At 42.7% G+C, this 12,601-nt stretch overlaps 2 protein-coding genes across 2 annotated transcripts; both read left to right on the top strand.

The window, feature by feature from the left end:
- The first annotated feature begins 314 nt into the window (after window positions 1-314).
- klhl11 (kelch-like family member 11) lies at window positions 315-5,517 on the top strand. The gene is made up of 2 exons (XM_084568189.1): window positions 315-1,134; window positions 2,960-5,517. The coding sequence occupies exons 1-2, from the start codon at window positions 575-577 to the stop codon at window positions 4,542-4,544; spliced, it is 2,145 nt and encodes a 714-aa protein (XP_084424315.1). The 5' UTR covers window positions 315-574; the 3' UTR covers window positions 4,545-5,517.
- An 864-nt stretch (window positions 5,518-6,381) lies between these two features.
- Window positions 6,382-12,536, top strand: LOC311504022 (7-methylguanosine phosphate-specific 5'-nucleotidase-like). The gene is made up of 10 exons (XM_084566966.1): window positions 6,382-6,602; window positions 7,970-8,044; window positions 8,178-8,276; window positions 8,671-8,740; window positions 8,837-8,883; window positions 8,977-9,062; window positions 9,444-9,533; window positions 9,765-9,927; window positions 10,627-10,827; window positions 10,920-12,536. Exons 1-10 carry the CDS (start codon window positions 6,600-6,602, stop codon window positions 11,037-11,039), a joined length of 954 nt encoding a protein of 317 aa, XP_084423092.1. The 5' UTR covers window positions 6,382-6,599; the 3' UTR covers window positions 11,040-12,536.
- The last annotated feature ends 65 nt before the right edge of the window (window positions 12,537-12,601 follow it).

The raw sequence follows: 12,601 nt of genomic DNA, 5'->3' as shown, positions 1-12,601 counted from the left end.
TTACATTTTCAGTTATTCTATATCTTAAAAAGTATATTTTCCATTGTTTTCCATGCCAGAAATGCTTTTTGCAACTAAATGCAACACAGACAACTTCATCTAATTAAAGAAACTATATTAATTTCACATCAGTTCATCGTTTGTTTTTGTTTTGTTTTGGGTTTTTTATACCAAGGTATAAGCATGACCTGTAATTATAAACTAACGCCAGCGTTTGGGTGTGACATAGTTATGAAGCTGGTGTTACCTGCAACACCTGAAGTGCACGTCACTGGGAGCCGGAGCAGTCGCAACACGCATGCGCGAAATCGGTGTATCGCTTTAAAACAAAGGTCGATTTCACTTAAATAAAGACGCGTTCGTGCGTCACAGCACCCTCAAAAAACCTGTAACACCCCGGACTTTTTTTGTATTTGCGCCAGGGGCGAGGGTCTTTAGTGTGAACAGAGATATTAGATTAAATCTGAGAGCCTCCCATTGGCACTCAAGCATAAAACCTGCCTCACTTGGAATATTCCTGAAGACGGAAGTGAGCGCCGCTTTTTCCAATCAAGCCTCGGGACGCTGCGCATGCATGTCAGTCTTTGGATATTTATTCACCTGCGTTGTGTATACATATGAGTTCTTCCCGAAGATAGTAAAGAGCGTTCAATTCTCCCACTGCGGTATGGCAGCGACGGCGGAAGACCCGGAGGACTGCGGCCGGAGCGGCGGCGGCGGCAGCGGCGGCGGCGCGCAGGGAGCAGCTCTAACAGGTGACGGAGAATCCGAGGAGGCCGAGGAGTTCACCTGCTCGGCCTACTGCTCGGAGCTCTCCCGGCGGCAGAACGAGCAGAGGAAGGCGGGGCAGTTCTGCGACGTGACCCTGGTCTTCAGCTCCGGAGGGGCGTTCGGGGAAAGGACGCAAACCTTGTCCGCGCACCGCTGCGTCTTATCCGCGGCGTCGCAGTATTTCACGCTGCTGCTGGGCGGACAGTTCTCAGAGTCCGAGTCCGGGCGAGTGGAGCTGAAGGAGTGGAGCTCCCCGTCGGGACCGGAGCCGGACACGGTGGAGAGAGTGATCCAGTTCATGTACACAGGAGAAGTCAGGGTAACCACTGCCAATGTGCATGAAGTGTTGGAACTTGCTGACAGGTGACATTAAAAAAATTACATTATTGTTTGTATCCTCATAACACCTGAAGGTGCTGTACACACCTGTGGGACGTAGCCATTTTCTTAACTTGTGTCATCATCAGATTATTTGCTGAGAACTGCATTTTGAAGTAACAACAACAAATTTTTATGTAATTATCAAACAATTCTGACACATTTTCCAGAAAAAAATGGTGTTATATTCACAACTCTTACTAAAACAGTGCAACCCCTAGGTGACAAATTAGGATTAGCAGCTTGGACACTCTGGTGTACCGCTTTTGGCTTGTGGGCCTTATGTTTGGCACCTCTTGTGCAGCCAAATAAGATAAAGTTGTTGCCAATTACATTTTCTATTTAGCGACCGATTAAACTGATCTCAGACATTATATTTGTGTGTTGTGGAACCGTCTGCACATCCACGGTACACAGTGTTTTCCTGATTACACTATCAGGCCTGTACAGAGTGTACCGGTGCTGCTGCTGCTGCTGCTGCATGCTCCCACCTTGTTGCACCTGTAAGGGTGCGGTACAGCTTGCACCTTAACTATCTTTGTTAATTCACGTAATCACACCAACCAATAACACCAACTTCGGTGTTATATCACCAGAGTGAGAGTCAACAATCATCTACTTTGGGGGATTAAAAAAAATTACCGTTGGGATTTTGGAGTTTGAAAAGCACGGGGTGTGCTGTGAGTCAATGCTGTGAGTCATTACTGGGAGAAACATCTCTTAATGTTAATGTTTTTAGGAACGCCTGGGCTTACCCTGCAATGACAGGCCCAGATGTCTGATGCAAGCAGGTCGTTTCTAACATAAACTACTGTCAAATCAAGAAAATTTGACTTTACTGAACTTTAAATTACATTTTTAAGTAGATATTGATGTGACTTAACCATCTAATATAGTGCTACAGGTCACCTGTTGCAGTCAGCTGCTGTTATTACAAGTACTGTCACTATAGAGTGGAGATAGATAGATAGATAGATAGATAGATTTATTTATCCCGTGGGAAATTCGGTGTCCAGTACCTTCATCACATAGAACAGTTAGTTATATTGGTTATAAGTTATATAATCATGCTGTGTAAAAATATGCAGTAGTATCAACAATGACCACAGTCCAGTTGCTTCCTCACAGGGAGGCGTTGTAGAGTCTTATGTCCTGAGGGACAAACAACCTCCTCAACCTGACCATGGAGCAGGACAGACACAGCAGCCTGTCACTGAACAAGCTTCTCTACCTGACTATGGTGTCCTGTAGCGGGTGGTGGACACTGAGTTTGTTCAAGGTCCTTCCATCTACCAGTCCTCCTTCTGTATCAGCTTGTCCAGCCGTGAGGTGTCCTTCTTCTTCTTAGTGCTGCCTCCCCAGCACACCACAGCGTAGAAGAGGACACTGGCAACGATAGTCTGGTAGAACATGTCCACCTCTACATACTCCCCGCTGATGGTTACAGGCTGCAGGTGGGGCCTGGACCTCCAGAAATCCACTACCATCTCCTTGGTTTTAGTTGTTTTGAACAGAAGGTGGTTCACTTAGCACCATAAGATGAAGTTGTTCACCAGATTCTTGTCCTCCTGCTCCTGCCCAACCCTGATAATTACAGCGTCATCTAAGAACTTCTGCATATGACTATTAAACGTGTTAGTCATTGACCTAGAGATTACTCAATAAAACTGATTACATAATTAATAAAATGTCAAAAAACATCTTATTAGCTCTGACCTACATGACTGCAGTCATTGATAAACTCCCTATCCAACACTCCACCATTAAACATGGATATCGTCCAGTAACTTTGACATTTTCACTCCGTCAGGTTCCTGCTGGGGCAGCTGAAGAACTTCTGCGGAGAGTTCCTGATGAAGAACTTGACCCTGTCCAACTGCGTAGCCGTGCACAGCCTCGCACACATGTACACGCTGGACCAGCTGGCTCAGGGAGCCGCCAAGACGATCAGAAGAAACTTCCACAAGGTCATCTCCAACGAGGAGTTCTACACGCTGCCGTTCCACCTGGTGCGGGACTGGCTGGCGGACTCAGAAATCACCGTGGACTCTGAGCAGGAGCTGTTTGAGGCCGTCGTAAAGTGGGTCCACCAGAACTCAGAGGAGCGTGAGAGGCACTTTGAGGAGCTGTTCAGGCTTTTGAGGCTGCTGCAGATCGGCCCCGTCTACCTGACTCGCGTGGTGAGAAAAGAGCCCTTAGTGGCAAACAGTGCAGCTTGTTGCCAGCTGGTGTCCGATGCCCTTGAGTTCCACGCTGTTCGCTTTGAGAGCCCCAAGTCGGCTGATTCCGAGCTCAGTGCCTCCTACATGGCAGCGATCCAGCCACGTTTGGGCCAGAAAATGGATGTAATCATGGTAGTGGGTGGCGTTTCAGAAGGGGGAGATTATTTGAGTGAGTGTGTCGGCTACTTTGTTGCTGAGGACCGTTGGGTCAACCTGCCACACATTCACAACCACCTGGATGGACATGCCATCGCGGTCGCCGAGGACCACGTTTACGTGGCTGGCTCCATGGAGCCCGGCTTTGCCAAGATGGTGGAGCGCTACAACCCCAGCCTCAACAGCTGGGAGCAGATCTGCAGCCTCACCACCCGCAAGCACTCCTTCGGCCTCACGTGCGTCAGAGACGTGCTCTACAGCATCGGCGGCCACGGCAACTTCAGCCCAGGCTTCAAGGATGTCACCGTCTACGAACCTGAGCAGGACGAGTGGCTCAGTCTGGAGCCGGCACCAAAGATCCTACGAGATGTAAAAACAGTGAGCGTGGAGGATCGCTATGTGTTCGTGATGGCCAGGACCCCTGTAGACATAGACAACGAGGACGGACTGAGCACTGTGACCACTTACTATGACACAGAAAGTCGCAAGTGGCAGGAAGTGGACTCCTTGCCGTTGATCGATAACTACTGCAGTTTCCAAATGGCTGTTGCATCCTCCAACTTCTACCACACGGCTTCATGTTGCCCTAAAAGCTACAAGGTGACGGTCGAGGCCGCCCGGCAGAAAATAAGCAGAAACATCTCGGACGACATCCTCGACAGCCTCCCGTCGGACGTCCTCAGCATAGAAGGTGCTGCCATTTGCTACCTGGGAGAAGACGTCTTCATCATCGGCGGGTGGAGGAACAGCAACAACGTGGACAAGCAGTACCGCAGGGAGGCCTACCGCTACTGTGCAGAGAGGAAGCGCTGGATGCTGCTGCCGCCGCTGCCTCAGCCGCGCTGCAGGGCGGCGGCCTGCCATGTTCGCATCCCGTACCAGTATCTTCAGGGTCGCCAGCGCTACCCCATGCCGCAGAACCTGGCTCGCCAGCGGGACCGCATGCAGCAGATGCAGCATCTCCATCGACGTACCCTTACTCTGCGCAGACAGCTGCAGTCTCAGATTGAATGCTGAGAGTCCAAGAGATTCTGCTTTGAATGTTTAACCCTTCATCTGCTGATAAATTGCAAGAATTTTGCCTCATGCTACTGAAAGATCATAATCATTTTGGCCTTAAATTATTAGCTCATGCCTTACTTTTATTCTGCCAGAGAATGATGCATTTTCTGTAAAGATTGCTGATTTAATTTCTGGAAAACTTTGCTTACGTCATGGCCTTTTTTTTACCTTCTAAAGGTAAATGATGTCAACGATTGTTGTGGTGCAAAATAATGATGTCTGTATTTGCTGTCACGTAATTTAGAAGGATCTGTGCAGTGGTTGAACCAACCAGCTGAAAAAAAAAGGAAGTATGAGCTTTAACTTTTTTACTTCTCTCGCTATTCACATCTAATTCTTTTCTACCTCCAGTTTCCACCAAGATTTTTTTTTTTTTTGCTAATGTTATTGAAGGTTTTGGCACCGTATGCACTGGAGTATCTAAGTGTCTGCTTACTTATAATATATATATAAGTGTTGACTATAGAGTGTGTGTTGAACTAGACAATCATGTAACAGAGTTTGTGTGTTATTGAGAGAAGCACATTCTGGGGAACAACTTCTGGGGTTTTATACAGATTGTACAATACTTATAACCATTCCATTGGGCAGACATTGTTTTTTTTTGGGAGGAGACAAAAGAAGCCCTTTTATTTAGAGTTGTTTGGTATGTTGGTTTTACTCGTTTGGTGTTTGCATTTGCACTTCTGGCAGAATTCGTTCTGCCTCTTTGTCTCAGTCAGTGAGAGCACGTGTTCACAAATGGACATTGCACTGTGGAAAGACTGTGAAATGTGTGAAACACATTACAAGCAGCAGGCTCATTACGTTTTTTTTCTTTTTGTTCTTCATCTTGGCCCAACTGTGGCATAAGCTCCCTGTCCTCTTTTATTAATACGATTTAAATACATTTCATTAAAGGACATTTGGTGTTGCCTTTAACACTGCATTGTTTTGAGTCCGTGTGTGTTTTTTACTTACTGTGGCATCGCTATTGCCTGTGCTTTTCTCAGACAATTTATAATTTATACAATTAGGATTAGAAAGTCCAGCATTTGTCCACAAACATACTGAGCAAATATGAACAGCATTAACTAACAGATTTGATCATTTTGTTTTAAACCTATTCTTTAATGCAAACCTCACACGATTGCTGCAGAACCCCACTGAGCAGACGTGCAGGGATTTGTCATGGTCAGTAGTACATCAATATCATTAGGCGTTGAGTTTCAAGTTTATATTTTTGATAACTGGAAATGTCATTTGGATAAAATGTGACACACATTTACATTTCATGCAGCCTTAAATGCTGCTGTGTGACACAGAGCCATTCCATTTATACTGTATGAGGGTAAGAGGTAAGTAACAAAGGTTAATGCTTTGAAATACTACTTATATGTAATCTCTGGAGGAAAAAAAGGTGTGTGTCAACACAGCTTTTTAATGTATTAATGTATTATTATTTTAATAATAATAATAAATGCAGAATTAGCCATATTTTCTTATGCAGCATCCTAGTTTTATTATTTGAGGCCAATTAATTATTGCTACAGTTGACTAACGCTGAACAACAACCTAAACCTATGTGTAGAAAAAAAATCAAATAAGATTTTAAAAAATAAATCAATAAATTTGACTAAAAAAACTATCAGAAATAATATTCACATAATATACAAAAAGAAACGAGAGATCTTTAGTTTTTACTGTAGTAAACTATACTAAAACAATAAAAACTTGCTGGTTTTAAATCAACGAATAAAAACAAGCACACAACAATTAACACTAATAAAAGGTAGGAACAAATCTGCACCGGAACCATGTTTAGAGGAAAAGACCTGAGGGAATGTTTTTGGGTGCGACCAACAGGAATGTAAACACCATTCAAATCAGCCGGCTGTAAACTAACGTATTATTTCACTTTTTTTACGTTTGTTTAGTAGCTCAACTTTTATCTAACACAATGTACGTTTAACGGTCATTCACATTATCCGTTAATTTGTCGCTGACACGTGACTTGTCCGTTTAAAAACAATGGTAAGTTGTAACGGTCGGCCGTTACGTAACCGTTGTAGCGTAAGAGGATTTAAAAGGTTGATTATTTTTACGTTTTCATTGTTAAAAATAACGCTTTATTTTCACGGCAGTAGCCAAGAACCATCTTTTGTGCAGTGAATAAATAATATAATGTGTAATTAGCTTGTGCTACGGTGTTAGCATGTTTGCTATTAGCTGTAAACACACTGGATAGTCGAGTCAAACCAGTAAAGCTGGTCTGATTTAAGGAGAAATAGTGACAATCCTGTTAGCCTGATAGCTCAGTTCAAACTTAAAGTGTATATTAATGTATTCATATTTTATATTATTATTATACCGAGCTCTAAAAGTGTGGGACTACACTGACAAGCTGTCATATTTTCATGTAAACTTGAAAGTTATCAGAAAAGTTGAGGATTTGAAATCACAGGAAGTTATGTAAATGAAGAAGAAGAAATATATCTGTGCTATTTGTAAGTAAGAAACCAAACTGAAGCACATTAAACCAAAAAGTACAACAAAATTGTAGGCAGTCCCATTCACTGTAAAGAAAGCAACCTAACTAACTAACTAAACATATCCCCATGTACAAAAATTAAAAAGAACAGAATTTCTAATAAATAAATAAGTACAAAAAATACATTCAGTATGTGTGTAAAAACAAGAAATGTACATTTAACAGCAGTACTTTCATGTCACATTGAAGGAACCACATTTGAAATATTGCACAGGTTAGCGGAAAAAGGCGTAATAATAATAATAATTTGGAGCAGTGGGCTGCAGCCTCTAAACAGACCGACACCCAGTGAGCAAGTTGGGGGTTAGGTGCTTGCTCAAGGCACTGCAGCCATGGACACGGGGGGAGGTGAACCTGGGACGCTCTGGTCCCAAGCCCCACCTCTAACCCCACCTCTACTCCACAGCTCCCAGTAGAAATTATGTTTTTTACACAAAGAATTCCATTATTTCTTCGACCATTTTTTCTGTTTCAAAGAGGAGAAGAGAGGAGAAATAAGTGGACCTATCAGAAGTACTATAATTCTTAGCCACATGTCTTCATGAGCGTTACCTTAGCTGGGGAACATGTGGCACCAAGAAACCCTTTGGAAAGAAGACTAGCCGGCAGAGACAGTGTGTTTTGGGAAGTCTTCTGCTGCTGGGAGTCCATGCATTGTTGCAGACGATGCAGATGAACACTTTCATGGAAAAAGTATTGGTTCAGGCATGGTTTGAGGAATATTTCAGGACGACACTAGTCTGAACACTGTCTCTGTTTTCCTCTAAATTAGTACCAAACTGCACTATATCTAAAAAACACCAAATAATAGTAATTTCCCCAATGAATTTTCTTTTGGCTTTACTTATAGCTGTACCATATACCATGGCTCTATACACCAGTGCGGACCGTTCTGGCCATCTGGCACCAGCTGACCAAAAGTGAGGTAAAGAAACTGGAAAACATTTGGTGGCTGCTCAATTCTAGTTTGGTATTTTTCTTGTGTGCTGGATTTTGACTTAAAGAAAGACGTGTCTAATGAAAACGTCATTCAGAAGTATGAAGTCTTTTCTGCTCAGATCCCAGAGCTGGCCAAGTGCTCGGTGCTGATGAGGGAACGCAGCAGAGTGGAGGAGGTGATCTACGCCATGCAGCGAGCAGGTGCTGGCAACCTGCAGGTGAGAATGGAAGCTATGAACTTAAGGGTTTTTAAAGGTGTTTCCTTATTTGTACAGCTGAGGAAATTTCCTGTCAAACTTGCTCGAAGGCCACCTAAGAAAGTAAAATCGGAATAAAATACAGCAAATGATCCCAAATATAACAGGTTTTGTGTCTGTAAACAGGTAAGTGTTCACTCTTAATACAGAGGCAGGAGTTAGATTTGTCTTCTTCACCTTTTAAGAAGATGAATTTATAAAATAAAACGTCTATTAGATGAGAGTTGTCGGTGTAATTAAATAAATTATGCCTCCAGGATTTGGATTTAAAACCGCCCTGTGTTTGACATCACATCATGAATGTTTTTTTTTTTTGTTTTGTTTTATGACAAGTGGTATTTTACTGTTTTCACAGGTGATCTCTGACTTTGACATGACACTGACCAGATTCGCTCACAACGGCAAGAGAGTTCCCACCACCCACAGTGAGTACGATTATCTCATCAGTAGTGTTCTCGTGATTTGAGTCGTCACATCTGTAACTGTGTCCTTCCTCTGCGCTGACTTCTTGTTTTTATTAGACATCCTGGATAACAGGTTGTTGATCAATGAAGACTGCACTAAAAGGGTAAATGCACAGCATGCAGCCTTGTCATATGGGCCACTGAGCCGTAGTTAGTTTTTAAAGTATTGTTGAGGGTGTTTTGTTGGTTTGTTGCAGATGAGGGAGCTGTTGAACACCTATTATCCCATAGAGATCGACGCTAGCCGCAGTGCTGAGGAGAAGCTGCCTCTCATGGTGGAGTGGTAAGAAATGAACAGCTAAAAGTTAATTAATACTTGTAGATCATTTTCTCTTGAGTGGAATTATTTATTTCAAAGAATTTATCAAAGCATTCAAAGCCTTTATAATAAAATCAGACATGCCAATAGCAAAGAGAAGACCACATCCTAGATTTCAAAGAACATATGTTCCACCTGTTACTCCCTAAGAGGTCCTAATCGCTGAATCCTAATCTGGTTTAGTACATTAAATTGACAGTACATGCTTTTTTCCATGTTTTTTTTCATTTTTAAGTCATTTGCTCAAGTGTTTGCTTGTTCTGAGATGTTGGCACAGTCGACAATTTCCAGTTTTCACCTGATCTTCGGCTGGTTGAGCTCTTTTAATTGTGCTTCTCTCTGCAGGTGGACCAAAGTCCACGAGCTGCTAATTCAGCAGAAGATCAGAAAAGACTTGCTGGCCCAGGCAGTGAAGGAATCCAGCACCATGCTGAGGTACAAATCACATATTAGATCACATATGAACCAATCCGTTGTCTCTTCAGAGAAGAATCTGACAATTACAAATATAAAAACACATTTTTTTCTACAATACTGTTGAACATAGATTACACAGAACTAAATACTTTTTATACCACCTGACAAATGATTAAAAGAAAATTTGCAAAGACGTACGGTTATTAAGATCATTGATGTTTTCCCTCTCTGGTGTGTTTATGACTTAAGGGACGGCTACAAGGTGTTTTTTGACAGTCTGGCTGAGCACCAGGTCCCTCTGTTGATCTTCTCTGCCGGTGTTGGTGACGTGCTGGAGGAGGTGATCCGACAGAACCACGTCTTCCATCCTAATGTCCGCATCATCTCCAACTACATGGACTTTGACCACACTGTGAGTTTTTGCTGTCGTCTTTATTTATTAAGCATCAAAGAAGCAGACGCAACTTTGGGCCTGAAAAGTAAATGTGGAAGTGCATTTTTTTCCAAACTGCAGCAGCTGGTGACTCCACTGGTTGCAAACTGAAGTAGAAGAAAACACTGGTCCTGCTCATCACTTGATCACGTCATAGTGTCCTCTGGTTCTCAGCCAGATCTACCTCTCGTTCCTCTTCAACGCCACCATAAACTTGAAACATGGTTAGGTCTGGCTCCAAATGTTAGTCCACAAACCATCTGCTTCTTTTAAACAGTCTCTGTGGGTGCTGCAACTTCAAATAGTCCTCTAAAGATATAAAAACACATGTCTGATGGAAGGAGTACTAACTGTTTCTATAAGAGTTCTTAGACTAATCTGAAATACATCCGATACACGATCTTCTTCCTTTTAAAAAAGTTAAAATGCACTAGTAGTACAACTTATAAGCGGCCAGAGAAGTCCAACCAGCTCTGCCGAAAAACACAATGTGACTTTTAACAATGTAAAGGCACTAATTAACTTAATTCATGCTACAAAGCAATATATTGTAAGACAGGGTGGACATTATTACCACAACTTTTGCAACCAAAAAAAAAGTTTCGAAGCTTAATCTTGTGTGTCCTTTAGAGTTTTATAGCAACCTCATATTATTCATAACTCAACATTGTTGTTAAGGGCGTCCTGAGAGCCTTCAAAGGCCAACTGATCCACACCTTCAACAAGAGGGAAGGAGCTCTGTCACATGCGGCGGGCCTCAGAGAGCTGCAGGGTCGACCCAATGTGCTGCTGCTGGGAGACTCTTTGGGAGACCTGACCATGGCCGACGGGGTATCTGAGCCGCAGAACGTCCTGACCATCGGCTTCCTCAACGACCAGGTCGGACTAATGTCTAGTAGCATCCTGTTTTCATATCTACACGTGGAGTTTCAAACACTCAGTGCTCACTGTCTGTGTGGTTTGTCTCTCAGGTGGAAGAGAGAAAAGAGGCGTACATCAACTCCTATGACATCGTTCTGATAAAGGACGAGACGATGGACGTCCCAAACGCCATCCTCAGGTACATCTCCTCATCGAGAGGCAACAAGTAAGACGCACAAGAAGGAACCGGTGACGAAGTAAGATGAACTGCATTCTGGGCCATGTCACACTACAAACCTCACTTACCTCAAGGATGGATGTTTTAACCGCTGTGGACACACGAGTCGTTAATGGTTAATGGTGCGAATCCTGCACTGTCTTCACTTTGACGTCTTTTAAGTTTCACATTTGTTTTGTATTTGTTTTAATCTGGGAGATGTCCTAGTAAAGTCCAGATGCCTTAAAGGCAATACTGCAGACTTGGACTAAACTTTGAGCAAAACAGTTTTTTAGAGTAGCACAAGACTCACCTTAACATAACTCAGTGAAGGGGGGATTTATACCGTCTTGTACACTAGCAGAAGAAATTACAAACCACTCAAACATGAAACTTTTCATTCCTTTTACCAAAAACCTTTTACTGTATCAGGATTTTTGTTTTAGCCGTTACTCACACTCCTGTTAGAATGTCTTGACATGTACTGTATGTTTCCTGTGTGTCCACAGCTACTTGATGATCACGTACTGTACATACACCGTCTCACATAGTGCAGCTAACCAGACACCGATGCAACGATCAGTCTTTGAGCTCCCGTGTTAGTCGTGAAAGCATTAATGATCTGGACCCATGACAGTAGAGACAAACATTTTAACACACTGCTACGGTGCAGTAGTATTTTATTAAAGAAAACAGAAACACAGGCTGTTACTGCTTATAGAAGGACTTGGACTGGTTCCTTTTTCCTGTAGGTGCTGTGATATTGAAGTAGAGATAGAAAAGAGTACTGGACTAACTTTTAAGTGCAGTCTCTTCAGCTAAAGGCACAGTTCTCATTTATTGTTTTCCATTTCCTCAATATATTTCTGAACTCTATTCACAAATATGCAACATTATTAGCCTGAGAACCAGAGGAGAGCTTTTATTTTGTTATTTGAATGTGTCTGGGTGCCTCTGGAGTTCAAACCGATTTCTATCCAGTCGTTTGATACGATGATCTAAGAGAGGAGCGCCGTTCAGGGACCCTGGAGCTACAAGTTGAGCCAAACCTTTCTGCAATACTGGTATCGCTCACATTTATAAAGGCAAAATACGGCAACACTCCTTCACAGACGTTGATACTGCACGGTCACAACAGCCCTTCTCTGCACGCTGCTACTGCTGCTGTATGTTTTTCCGTTGTTCAGCACTACATTTTGTTGCTCTGAATGGTTGTAGGTGTATTTTTCACTCTGTGCTGGTAATCGGAAATTAACTGAAAAGTTCCAGACGAATTTGCATTTGTCTGTTGATGCTAATCTACAAACAAAACTGGTTTGAAGACGTTTTTGTATGATTTTAGAGCCTAAGTTGATTAATGAGCCGTTATTTCTGATATCAGTGTGTTTTTAGTGCTATATATGTGGCATATTTGTGATATTCACGGGTGCATACGTTACCCAAAATGCAACTGCTGCAGATCTCTGTAGGACTTGCAAACAGACAGAAAAGAGTGCACGCTTCCTTTTTAACTGTGACGCTGAAATGTTGCTGCTTGGGTCAAAAATGCAGCTTGAAAAAAAAAAAAACTCCTGT

Source organism: Chelon labrosus (assembly GCF_963514085.1).
Source record: "Chelon labrosus genome assembly, chromosome: 19".
NCBI lineage: Eukaryota > Metazoa > Chordata > Actinopteri > Mugiliformes > Mugilidae > Chelon > Chelon labrosus.
Note: the sequence above shows the minus strand (reverse complement) of the source record. Positions and strands in the feature narration are given on the sequence as shown.